The sequence below is a fragment of the Asparagus officinalis genome, chromosome 1, assembly GCF_001876935.1.
Source record: "Asparagus officinalis chromosome 1, Aspof.V1, whole genome shotgun sequence".
NCBI classification, from domain to species: domain Eukaryota; kingdom Viridiplantae; phylum Streptophyta; class Magnoliopsida; order Asparagales; family Asparagaceae; genus Asparagus; species Asparagus officinalis.
The window spans coordinates 33,327,768-33,341,643 of record NC_033794.1 but is presented as its reverse complement, the minus strand read 5'-3'; the positions used below and the strand labels follow the sequence as shown (position 1 = coordinate 33,341,643).

The 13,876-nt window shown below is 34.9% G+C and overlaps 1 protein-coding gene across 1 annotated transcript in view; it reads right to left on the bottom strand.

Annotated features, from left to right (window-relative positions):
- LOC109822573 (VHS domain-containing protein At3g16270-like) overlaps window positions 1–13,876 on the bottom strand; it is a 45,369-nt gene that overhangs the window by 8,401 nt on the left and 23,092 nt on the right. The window contains exons 8-13 of the mRNA XM_020388799.1: window positions 13,539–13,807; window positions 6,952–7,096; window positions 6,802–6,852; window positions 5,085–5,578; window positions 4,380–4,998; window positions 2,166–2,462 (exon numbers count right to left, since the gene is read on the bottom strand). Of these exons, the coding sequence (XP_020244388.1) occupies window positions 2,166–2,462; window positions 4,380–4,998; window positions 5,085–5,578; window positions 6,802–6,852; window positions 6,952–7,096; window positions 13,539–13,807 (1,875 nt within the window). The remainder of the gene's footprint in view (window positions 1–2,165; window positions 2,463–4,379; window positions 4,999–5,084; window positions 5,579–6,801; window positions 6,853–6,951; window positions 7,097–13,538; window positions 13,808–13,876) is intronic.

Here is a 13,876-nt window from a genome sequence, read left to right as displayed (position 1 = left end):
CATTGATGCACATAGGAAGGCGTTGACTAAAATCTTTGGAGATTGGGAGAAATCTTATGAATTACTTTTGCAATATCTTGAAGCAATTAAGAGGAAAAATCCGGGTATCAAATACGAAATATTGTCTAAAGAGATTGCACAGGGAGTGGAGAGGTTCATGCTGAGTATTTTTGGGCATTTGGACATGCTATCAAAGGGTTCTCATTTGTCATACGCTCTTGAGCATCGACGGCACACATTTATATGACCAGTATAAAGGAGCGCTCTTTGTTGCGACCAGTGTAGACGCAAATGGTGGGTTATTTCCATTGGCTTTCGCAATCTTTGAGGTAGAGGAAACATCGAGTTGGAAGTGATTTTTTTAATGTATTACAGATTCATCCCTACTGTTCAAAGTCCTAGAACGGTTACTTTTATTTCCAACCGAATGAAAGGAATTCAACGGGCCTTGCACGAGGGGTTTGGAGCACCACATCATCAGTGGTATTGCTTGAGGCATATAAAAGATAATTTTAAGAAAAAATACGGAGAGGTCAACTTGCAAAATCTATTGTGGCAAGCCAGGTGTGCAGTCGACACACTAGTATATGAGCATTGTAGGGAGAGAAAATTAAGTTCATATCAGTTGAAGCACACAATTGGATTGGACAAAACTTGAAGCTACAATACGAAAATCGATGGGTATTATATAGAGATGGTAGAGTGTGCTATAGTATGATGATGACTAATTGCTCTGAAAGTTTCAATGACGTACTCAAGGGTGCCCGAGCTATGCCAATTCAAGTCTTGGTTGCAAAGGATGTTTTATAAATTAAACACATACTTTAATAAGAGATGTGGTGATGGTGCAAGTTAGATGTCAAGTTACACTAAAAAAAATAAGAGTATTCTGTAGAAAAGGATTATGACTGTAAGATCATGTAAAATAACTCTATTCAACGACAATGAATGTGAGGTTAAAAATAGTGAAGGTACTTGCATCGTTTTATCTCTTTGATCAGGAGTTAGTTGTACTTATAATATACCACAATTATAAAAATTATCATGTGAACATGTTTTAGCGGCTAGTTCTAATCAGGATGGTGGCACTAGATTACATTATGATCGATATTGTTTTGCTTGGTATTCAACGAATCATTACCGAAAGGCTTATAATGAGAGTTTTCATCTTCCAAATAATAGTTGTTATTGGTCGACTTATAATGGATCATATCTATTACCACTTCAGTACAAAAGACAAACGGGACAACCTCAGTCCGTGCACATTAGAAATACCATGGATCTAGAAACTATTCATAAAACCCATTGGACTAGTAGTCCCGTGCATTTTCTGAAAACTATTTAGAAGACCCATGAGACTTGTCCCGTGGGTTTTCTGAATCTTGTTTAGTGGTCGATTAGCGGCCACTAAACACATAGAACTAGTAGTCCCGTGTGCTTAAAAAATCACATTTAGCAAAAGTGACCTATTTTAAAAAAAAAATCTCCTTCCATTTTTAACTCCAACGCCCAGGTCAATGTAATTTTGATTTTTTGTATATTTGATAGGCCATGGGCAAAGCAAAATAGGATTGGAAAAAAAAAACATGAGGGCCGAATAATGAGATTTTTTTTAGAATAATAATAAAAGAAAGGAGAAATTTTGAAAAAAACCACTTTCAAAAAAAACATTAACAAAATCAACTTCTTTCTTGTTACACCATCAAGGCTGTCCAAAAAATTATCGATTTTATACAATTTCATCCTTAAAATACATGGCACTATTAGTCCCGTATAATTAACAATTGATAATTATAAATCAAGAATCGTCCTCCTCAGCTTCACATCACCCCCCATCTCCTTAGGAGGTTGTGCTCTTCTATAGTGAGCTCGACATCAAGTTTAGCCATGGTCTTCACGAAATCAGACTATTTCTAGATGTACAATTGATGGATTGGACCAGAATCCAAAACTCTAGGTTTAGAGAGGGGAAGAATTAGGATTTACCATCGTACCGTTCAGGTTGTTCAGCGAGCTTAGCCTTATATCCGTGTGGACATAAAACAATTACAAATCTTTCTGACAAAATTGTTACATATTAAACTGAAAAGTTAATGGAAACAAATCAACATAAATTTTCAAACAAAGGAAACACAATCCCTCTGAACTTATCATTGCACAGCCACATCTTGTATGTCATCAGATTCGTCGACAGCCATTTCATTCCTGAAAAGAACTTTAAGGTATGGAAGCACCTTAGGAAGAACAGGTAAGTCTGCTGCGTTGATGCTCATTAGATCAAAAGCAATACAAGTTCTATCCATGTGCGCCTCATCAAACACTGGGACTTTTGGGTATCTCTGGCTAAAATGAGTCAGTACAATGCGATATGCTCTAGCTGATGAACCAACCCCTATGGCTTCCTTAGTTGTGCTGTGATTCTTTGCGATTGCTTCTTCCTCCATGCTATCTTCAAATGTCGCCTGCAGAAACAATAGTGAAGAACATAACGGTGACAATGACGTCAAAAATATGACAAGTGGTTTTTCAATTTCTTGAAACTCTAAGTACTTACATGATGTGTTGGTCAAATTGTTACAGAGGAAACTGACACTTTACGCAATATCCATACTTCCATAGCTTCTTATCTATGCCTATACTATTAGAAGGATCATCAACATGCATTCTGCTGACTCTAATTATGTACTACCCATATAAATCAACATGTTACACACGAGGCAAACAATAGAACAAATCGGATGCTTATCTAGAAAGTGTTGTTGTTAGGTAGTTGCCATCCAGAATTGATAATAAAATATTGCTACATGTTTTTTAATCATAAAAACAGTGGGAGATCCTCTTGCATTTATTAAAAAGAGTTTAGAAACATATAGGTACAAAATATAGCACTTCCCTCACAAAATATCAAAATCATACAAAAGGCCACATGGGCAAAGTACTAGTAGTGAAGCTCAGTAGAAGGGTGCATAAGCCAGATGAGGGAATACTCCCTATCGGAGTCCCCCTCATGATTGCCTGCCAACACATCACCTATTTGGCAAAATACTAGTAATGCTGCTACGTGCTTATTCAACGTTAAAGGTATTTAATAATATGACTAACTCACACCGAGAAAGTTTATCCCTAATAGGCGTGACCTGGTACAACATAGCTTGTCAGGTATGAATTCATGAGAATATGAACTACTGGAGAAAGTATCCAGTGGGCCGTCCCCACCACTGGATGGGGTGATGTGGTGTCCCCAACAAATAAAAAAAAAAGAGAGCTGTCTGATTATATTAACATCAATTATCATCTTTTCAACCCTATCACTAATCCTTCACTGACCCTTTCACTTCCTTCCCCATTCTGCAGTCGCCAATGCTACAACGGTGATGAGAGCCACAACTTTCGAGATAACGTTCCCTCATTAGATTGCAGCCAAATTCCTTGTGAAGAAAGAGCCCAACAATGTGATAAAATATTAACAAAATAGTTGTGGGATGAGACTTTACTTGCAAATACTTTTAAAGGAGACCAAAGAAGGTGGCGTTTTGTTCGTCAGAGGCTGATTTCTCGACTGATCTGTGGCATTTTGATCGCCTACGTGATCTCTCCTGAACACAGTTTCTTTTTTTTTATCATAGTTCAAAAGCAATCTTAAATTTCCCACCAAAATTTTCATCAACTAGGTCAAGAATTAAGAATTGGTACACAAATTCAAGAATAATCGAGTTCAATTCGTACGGGCTGCAATCCGAGCAACAATAACCTGAGAGATTCTACAATATATAAATGTATTAGAATTGGGGATTTTTTGTATTATGCATCAATATTAAAGTTTCAAGGGTTTGGGTCTCTAGATCATTCTAAGTAGAAGATTTCAGAGCGGTACGTTTATCCAGCGCCCACCTTCCCGCACCCTTGCGCTCTTCCACCTCGTCGCATTTGAGGCAGAGGTTGGTGGCCGAGTGGGAGAGATGCGAGACAGGCGGTGAGGAATGATATAGAGAAGGGCTTGAAAAATTAAGCAGTTGAAACTGATTGAGATAATTGGGAAGCTGTCTCTTTTTTATTGGGTGGGAACACCACATCATCACAACCAGTGGTAAAGACGGCCCACTGGATACTTTCTGGAACTACTGTAGCTTCATCTTCCATTTTGTGTGTTTACCTTTTGTGCAAAAATGCTTGTAACTTGATTGAGGAGATGGTCCTTAGTCGAGGCCAATAAAGAAAATGATTCATGTAGTAGACCCCAAAAAATTTGGGAAAGGGTTTCTAATTTGTTGTATAAAGAAACATATTTTTTGTCGGCTCTTTGCAATGAAGCCATGGCCATAAACTAACTACAAACTTACTAGATGTATGCAAAGATAAAGAGTTAAAAGATTACTAACCTCGTGTATAAGAACTGTTGCGTCAGCAGATGCATCTATCAGGGATTGACAAGGTCTAGTATCACCAGAGTAAACAAGCTTCCAACCCGGTATAGTTTTTCTGACACTATTTATTCTCTCAGCAGCTTTTAGGACAACACCAAAAGCTTGAGGGCAATGTATGACAGGGACACTATATAAAGCTTCTAGACCCGCATCACGAAGTATCGACTTCAGTCTAATTAAAAGTGGTTCAGCCATGGCAATATCAACTGGGCTCCCAGGTCTCTTCCAAAAACTTTCCATTCTACTGTCTTGAGCAAATAATGTAGTTTCTTGAGATTGATATTTATCGTGTTCGGAATTGCTGGAACTGAAGAAGGAATCTAGGCTAGCCTCCGTTGTATGCCTACAGTCCAAGAACAGTGCATCTAAATCTTCGAGCCTTGCGTAAGCATCTAAAAACCTCTTCAGTGATCTTGGACCAATCACAAGCAAAGGTTCATGTGGCACATCCTTTAACAATTGAGACCGCAGTGCAAGTATTCTTGCGAGACCAGTGTGATGATCAGCATGAATGTGAGAAATCCAAATACATCTTAAACCTTTAACAGCATTATCAGCGCCCTCCACACCGAATCTGGCACAAAGAAGCAAAATTAGTCAATAAGAGTAGCAAGAAACGATAATCAAATTGTAAAATAGATTTTTGAACTTCAGACTAACCTTCTTTTCAACTGTCCCAATGTTCCTTCTCCACAATCTAGAAGCAAACTTCCCTTTGAGAAAAGATTGACAAAAATAGAACTGACATTGCGATATTTGGAAGGTTGTGATGAACCTGTACCCAGAAGAACAATTTCCATGTCTTCCCGTGTTATATTCTCCAAACAAGGAGGAATATCAAAATTCTGAGTAACTCCGCTCTTCTCAATGCCATCTACAAGACATGTGCTCTCCTTGCATCTCACAAGTTCAAAGTTCGCCTTGGTACTGCATGAAGCTTCATTCATCCATGGTTCTTCCACCATGATTATATTTTCAGCTTTCTTAGGCATCACATCTTTACTTTCTGCAGCCCAGAACTGACTGACATGTTCTGAAACATCAACAATTTCAGGAATTTCTGTTAGAAGTTCATCAACAATCTCTTTGTGATTGATCATGCTCGGAATAGCCGAGTGGTCCAGACCCAGCTGAGAAAGGGGACGGAGATGAAACTGGAGCATAAAAAGAAGGGAAGCACTTTACTAAATTGCATTCATTTCTCAAAAATAAAATAAAAGAAGGCATGCCCATTTATTGTTGTGCTAATTTTCAAAAAATAAATAAAATGGTAATGAAAACAAGAAATGAGAAACCATAAACTAAAACAAAATTGGTTAAAGCACGAGGCCATCTAGAAGACATAGTGTATAGAAATAGCTGCAAAAGATTCAGGAGAGAGTTCACAAATTAGTTTATGCTTCATGTAAAGATAGCAGCAAATTAACTTGCAGCATATAGTTATCAGCCACAGTATTCAGATAGTGCAAGTTACAAACTCTACAAGATTATTAAACAATGTCAGCATTAACAGACTGGCAATGCTAAAATGATTTAGATGCTTTATGTAAGACATAGAAAGAATATCATATAACTTTCCCCAATTTTGTTAATTAGCATCCAGACTGCAAGGTGAGGTAGACAGGAACATTTAATATTAGAAATTAGATGTCCACTAATCACAGGGTTTGGATTGAGAAATGTGACAAAAGAAAAGCATAGGGGAAAAAACAAAACAAGAAAAAGAGAAATGAAAAGGAAGAAAAGGGAATGGATGTTTTAAAGCTTTCGACCTTATTAACTTAGTATTGTAGATTACCTCAAAAAAGAATCAGCAAATTAAGTGTCATTCATGCACCTCTCGATGTAAACAACAACGTACAAAATAAACGTGCGAGACTTACTAACACGCAACTACGCAAGCACACATGGACGGATGTGAGTGCCTTAAGTTACTGATACATTGTGCTCTTCTTGCCCTGATTGGCTTAGATGTACACAATAATGTACAAAACAAACACGAAATACAGATATATATATATTTATATATATATATATATATATATTATATATATTATAGTATATTGCATTGGTAAGTTGCGGACATTTTATGAAAATTTCTACTATATGAATTATTGTATTCTAAATTATTGGTTTTAGTGTCAGTGCGTGCACACATAGACGACAGAAACATGCAATTATTGACATGATGTGTTAGCATCCTGAAGGTTGTGCACCGAACATATTAATAGCAGTAAAATACTTAACATGTATGACAATTAGAAAGAACTTAAGGCTATTAAATTCTATATAGAACAGCACAGGCAGTTGGTCATATAACATAATCTTCATTTATATAATGGTACACAATTTATAAACTCATGACCTCATTCAGTACCTTGAGAAGATTTTCAGCTGAAATTCTGTTAGCCAAAGCTGGAGAGGAATCCTGGAAAATTTAACCAACTGATCAGCACTTTATCATCTCAATAGAGCTAATAATCGGAACCTGACTAGGATGCACTTAAATAATGATTGATGAACAAACCTCACAATAACCATTGGGCTGTGGAAAGAAGCTATTATTCTTCGGAGACCAAAATCCGGGAGCAGGAAAGAACTGAGGACATAGGTAGTTGAGTCTTGATGAAATTCTTGCACTAGCTTTGAGGACAGGGATTTCCATGTTTTTCCTATCAAATAATAAAGGGAGCTTATGGATAAGAGCCCAACAAGAATTCAGTGATCTGTTACTTTGACTATTCAAAACTAGTATACAAAAGTTAAAAACATCTGAAAAAGTAATGTCTTCATGGTAAAGCTTTTGTTTTCCTCAACCAATATGCAGACTATCGACTGATGTAGCTGAAATATCAAGCAACCCAATACTAGCCTCGTAAGTGTAGGGATTAACAGTATCTGATTGCTGAGAAGGCATTGAAAAGCAGACGGTTCCAAGTACACCGACACATGTCCATGAGTGTGCACGCATTCACAGATAGTCTATAGTCATTGATTATGTTTGACCAAATAAATGAGACTTGATTGTAAAATTGATTAGAGGATGAAGATTCATTATATCATTATAGTAGGTAGGTTTGACCATATAATCAGAGCTTGAATATAAGACTGATTAGAGGGAATTGCTACCAATGACCCTATATGCTTTGATGTGTATAATTAAAAGTTCCAAGATAATGCAAAACTCTATTTTTTAACAAGATCAATGTGATTTGATATTTCAATATCACTTACCTATAAGTAAGTATGTATGTATGTATCTGTGTATATGCATACACACACACACATGTACGTACGTATGTATACATACATATTGTACGCATATGTATGTATGTATACATATGTATATATGTTTGTATGAATACATGGATACATCTATATACACATACTACATACACATAAATATACATACACACACACGTATATATATATATATATATATATATATATATATATATATATATATATATATATATATATATATATATATATATGAGATTAATGGGGTCCTTGTCATTAGGAGGTGGATTTAACTCCTTGAACAGCCTCTAATAATCACATGCATTGGGGCCGACTATTATGGACTGACGCGTCCGTTGAAGCTTGATGCTAGCAATATTTAAACCCAAACACACATGTTTGGGGTGAATCCGTCAAGTCGTTTGACCCGCTCCATCGGCCATGTGAAAAGTTCTTATTCATTCAAACCCCCTGTTAAAATTGATACGAAGCTGGATAATGGTCAAAGGACGACGGGTTGCACCCGCCAACTTGGCGTGTTTGAGGTTTTAGAATATGTAGAGTCAAGCTTCAACCGGAGACGGATCATCCTCACTAAGAGTCGCTCAATCATGTGATTTTTAGATACAGCGTGCATAGAGGAAGAATCCGCCTCGCTATGACAAGGATATCCCATTAATATCTCTCTCTCTCGTCTCTATATATATTATATTATATATAGAGAGAGAGAGAGAGAGAGATATAAGTGGGTATCCTTGTCATAGGAGGGGATTTCCTTCTATGACTGCTTCTACAAATCACATGATTGAGCGACATTGTGGATGATCCATTCGTTGAAACTTTGATCTACATAATTACTAAAAGCTCCCAACACACGCAAGTTATGGGGTGAATCCGTCGTCGTTTGACCTCCGATCGAGCCATGTGAAAAGTTCTATTCATTCAAACGTTAAATTGATACGAGTTGGATGAATGGTCAAACGACGACGGGTTCCCCAAACTTGGTGTGGTTGGGTTTTAGAATATGTAGATCAGTTCAACGGGCGGCATATCGACTACAATGTCGCTCATTCACTGTAATTTTAAAGGTCGTCAAGGAGGAAATCTCCTCCTATGACAAGGATACCATTAAATCTCATATATATATAATATATAGATTATATAATATATATATATAACAATATACATATATATTGTATGCACATCATACAAATCATACACAAATACACACACAGCCACGAGACAACACACACACACATACACACATACATACATACACATATTATTATTATTTATTATTATGGTATCCTGTGCATAGGGAGGGGATTTCCCTCTTTGTCGGCCTATGTGGCACAATCTCCACCATCTTCATATAGTAGACACAATCCCCACCAACTCACACTCTCTCTCCTACTTAGAGGATGGTGAGGATTGTGTCACATAGGCGTCAATGAGGAAATCCCCTTCTATGACAAGGATACACATTAATCTCTCTCTCTATATATATATATATATATATATATAATATATCTTTAAAAGTACAAGTTCAGAGAAAGATTTCATGGTTCTATATTACCCTTCATAATTTTGAATATTTCATTTAAATATTAATCTATCCTAATCATAATTATATCTTATACTAATCTCATGTGAACTATCTATAGCCCAACAATTTAAAAAATAATATTGATAAAATATATAAAATAGTTTTACGATAGTAGTTTGTTAAGGTAAAGGAATTATACAATAGTTAACATACCATAATACATGTATTACAAAAAAAACACTAAAATTTTAGAATTACGCAAAATACCTTGAAAAGTTCAAAATTATAAAAAATATCCTGACGTTTCAAAACTTAAAATAACAAACATGAAATCAAGAAATTAACAGCAGTCTGCGCAGAATTTAAAATTTATAGTTAACACCTCAATGTTTAAAAAATTATAGAAACACCCTTAAAAGTTTGAATTACAAACAAGCACCCTAAAATTCTAAAATTTCAAAACTTGCAAACATAGATGAATTCAAGGGATTATTATGATGCACCTGAAACTTTCTGATGTTTTAAAATTTAAAACAACAAACATAAAATCAAGAAATTAGCACCACCCTTTGAAGAATTTAAACTTTGTAATTAACACCCCTCAAAAGTTCAAAATACAAAAAAGCACGCTAAAATTCAAAATTTTAAAATTTGCAATCAATAAATATGAATTCAAGAGATTACCCTCGACCACCTAAAAATATAAAATTTGCCAAAATTAACCTCAAAGTTACAAAAGTTACAAAAATTATAAAAAAAACTCCTAAAATTTAAAAATAGCAAAAAACTCTAAATTTTCAAAATTTATAACCAATACACATCAAAACTGGAAACTACTGGCAAACCACTAAAATCTAAATTTTTTAAAAAATAACCCAAAGTTTTAATAATTGTAAAAACACCCTTAAAATTTTAAAGTTGGAAGAAATATCCTGACATTTGAAAAACTACCACCGACACATGAAATATAGAAGTTACAACTACCAAACTTAAAAGTAAAATTTTTTAAAAAACACTCCCAAAGTTTTAAAATTACAAATCACACCATCAACGTTTAAAACCACAAAAAAGGGCTGATATTTCAAAACTTGGCAAAAAAAAGTGTACTTGCTTAGTATTCTTTCATTAAGATATATATATTTAATTTCTAATTTAGAGTTTACTATCCCTTTTCAGCATCTAAAAAAAGTCTAAGTTGATGCTAGTAAAAAAAACAATAAGAATTGATTAAAAATATCTGGTTAAGGAATAAAAATTTAAAAAATATATGATAACTTAAAAATTACCATCACTATATAAATTAAAGTAACTACATATAATTTTACTAATAAGTTGAAGCGACAAAAATACATAAGTAGCATTAACTGATAGAATTTTAAATCTATAAAAATGGTAAAAGACTATAATATAATATCTTAGCATTAATTGATTATAATTTAGAAAAATTAATCTCTAATGTTAATAATATCTATAGGGTAAAAGAAAACAAGGAATTATGTATGAAGAAACTATCAGAATGTTTAGAGATATCCTTCAAAAAAATCAAGCTATTTTCATCTATGAAGCACCGACACTCCAAAACAAGCCCCGAGTCCGTCTCCGACGCGCGTCGGACGCGGACACGCGTTCGACACGCGTCGGACACGTGGTCAACGCCACCGACACGGGTCAACGCCCCGACTAGCGGCCGACACGCTCTCGACACGGATGAATTGTTCCCGACACGGCTGGGAGGCGAAAAAAAAGAGAACCCAAAACCCAAACCCAAACCCTAGTTTTCACTCACCCGATCGGCTCATCCTCTCTCTCTCTCTCTTCCGACACGACGGAAAAGAACGTCGCGTCCTCGTCTTCGTCGGCTCGTCCTCTCTCCCTCGATCTCTCGCCGGCTAGGTCAGCCTCTCCCTCGATCTCTCTCTCTGATTCTTCATCTCTCTCCCTCGATCTCTCGATCTCTCTCTCTCTGATCTCTTCCTCTCTCTGATTCTCTCTCCCTCTTTCTCGATCTCTGATTCTCTCTCTGTTTTGTGTGCGACAGCTGGCGTGACTTCTGTGCAGCCATCTGCGGTGCTTCTGGAATCACGTGGGAGAGAGTGGGGCTGTTGAGATATTTTGTTTATTATATTCTAAATATTGAGATTTAGGGGGAGAAAAGGAATATAAATTAGTTTGATTGAGCTTGTTGGGGTTAGCTTTTAGAAATGCGAGGTCATGGGTGGTCGGATGTAGCGAAGAAGTTTGTTTTGATGTTTCGGGGACCGGGACACGTGTCCGTCACTAGTCTTTCGAATGAGAGACTTCAGAGAATGCGATCTGTACGAATTTTAAACGTGTTAGTAGCTTACTATTTTGTGTTTGAGGATTAAATTTTAGTTTGTTGTTTGTGTACGAATTTTAAACGTGTTAGTAGCTTACTATTTTGTGTTTGAGGATTAAATTTTAGTTTGTTGTTTGAATTTTATAAATTTATCTATATATAATAAATTTTAGTTTGTTGTTTGAATTTTATAAATTTATCTATATATAATAATAATATTAAAATAATCTAGCCGTGTCGCAGAGTCCTATTTTTTGGATTTTGCCGAGTCCGTGTCCGTGTCCGTGTCGACGTGTCCGAGTCCATGCTTCATTGATTTTCATTGCAAATGAAAAAATAACAAAAATAAATCTAGAATTCAGAAAACGTCCATGAATCACATGAATTGGCATTAACATAAGACATCTATAAAAACAAAGCACCGACTGAGTCCCATTAAAGAATAATTTAACTTTATCTCAATTAAAGAAGAATTCTCCATGGAAGATACAAGAAAAATTAGTAAATATTCAAAAATTTCATTTGTTCTTCAAATACTAAAAAATTAAATATGAATATTATACTCTACGCAAATTGGTAATGAAAAACACAGGTATTTGGTTCAGATCTTTGTGGATAATGATAGGGATAGAACAAATGTAACATTATTGACATAATAGAAACTCTTATTGAATGCACATCAGAAGATTTATTGTAGAGAAAAAAAGAGATAGCTCTTAATTTTATTTAAGTAATAAATTAGGAACACAAAGAATTGCATATATATGAAATTAACATTTATATTGAAATAGAAAAAAAATCAAAGTATGTATTTTAAGAAGTTTGTGTTGAACATCGAAAATACATTTAACTTCTTTGTAAGTAAACGAGAAGATAAAAGATCAACAATCCTAAGAAAGATAACAACACAAAAAATACAACTCCAGTCTGATGTCACAATCGATGTAGATGGTGAAGACACTACTCTAGAAATGCCTAGTAAAAAGATAAAGGTGAAGAATGATTGATCTCAGCTCAATAAAAAATAAAATAGGACTAAAAGACAATATTTTATAGAATAGCTTAATTGTTTTGAGTGAAATTAGGAATTTCTAGAAGGTAGTTTCACGAACTTTTTTCAGTACTTTTATATGCTTATGTAGATACTTTTATTATATAAAAGTATACTAGAGTTAGCATTAATCTTTAATTTATAATTTTTTATGAAGTCCATCAATGATTAGGAACAAACTTCATATTCTCTTTTGAATCGTTCTAGCATACTTTTAATCTATCATCCTGCATTATTGGTTTTAAATATTCACCTTCCTAGTATAACATTATTTTAATATTTTTACTTTTACAACACTGTACTTTCTCAAGTAAAGCTTGGTTTCATGTCAGTTCAAATAATATGAAAATTCAAATTGGATTCAGATTATATTTGTTTTTTGTCAATTCAATTATCAACATGAAAATATTGGGTGTAGCCCATTTAAACAAACATCAAAGAAAATAAATAATCGCAATGTTAAAGTTTAGAGACAAAAGCGAGCAAAAATTATTAAAGTGGAATCGAGGAACAAATTTTAGTTAGGAAATAAGCTCATGCATTGCACGTGTATAAAACCTAGCATATCTATATATACAGATACCTATATATATATATATATATATACACACACACACACACACACACATATATGTGTGTGTGTGTGTGCGCGCGTCTATATATTTATATAGGTATCTATATACATAGACACACACACGTACATATACATATACATAAATATATACACGTGTGTGCGCGCACACGTGTGCATGTGTGTAGAACCTCAACAACTTGAACTTTTAGAACAGGCCTTGAGCTTTTATTACAGTATAATATTTATAATATTTATCCAAGCAAGACAAGTTAGATAAAAGTAATGGAATAAGAAAAGGTATGAGAAAAGGAATCAACTGAAAATAACTCTTCTATGTTAAAAAGTAAAAAAGAACAGAAACAGCAGAAACATGCACCGAACCTCACATTTCATGCCCTGCCATGATATGCTGCACACCGCCAAACTTTTTCATCCATGTCTGATAATCTGCATTCCTTGTTACGGAAGCTGGACTCAGGTGAATTATACAATTCACACGTCTCATGCCCTCTCCTGGGTGATGTGAAGACTCCACATAATAACATTCAAGAGGCTGCAGAGAAAATAATTCCACCATATGGTCTGATGTTGGGCAGTCAACAATAAGAACAATTGGACCAGGTAGTGAAGGACCAAGAACATCACTTGGGTGAACCTGCAACATAGAGCAAGAAATTGAATTTCACACGCAATAACTAAAGTTGCATATGAATTTTTACAAAGA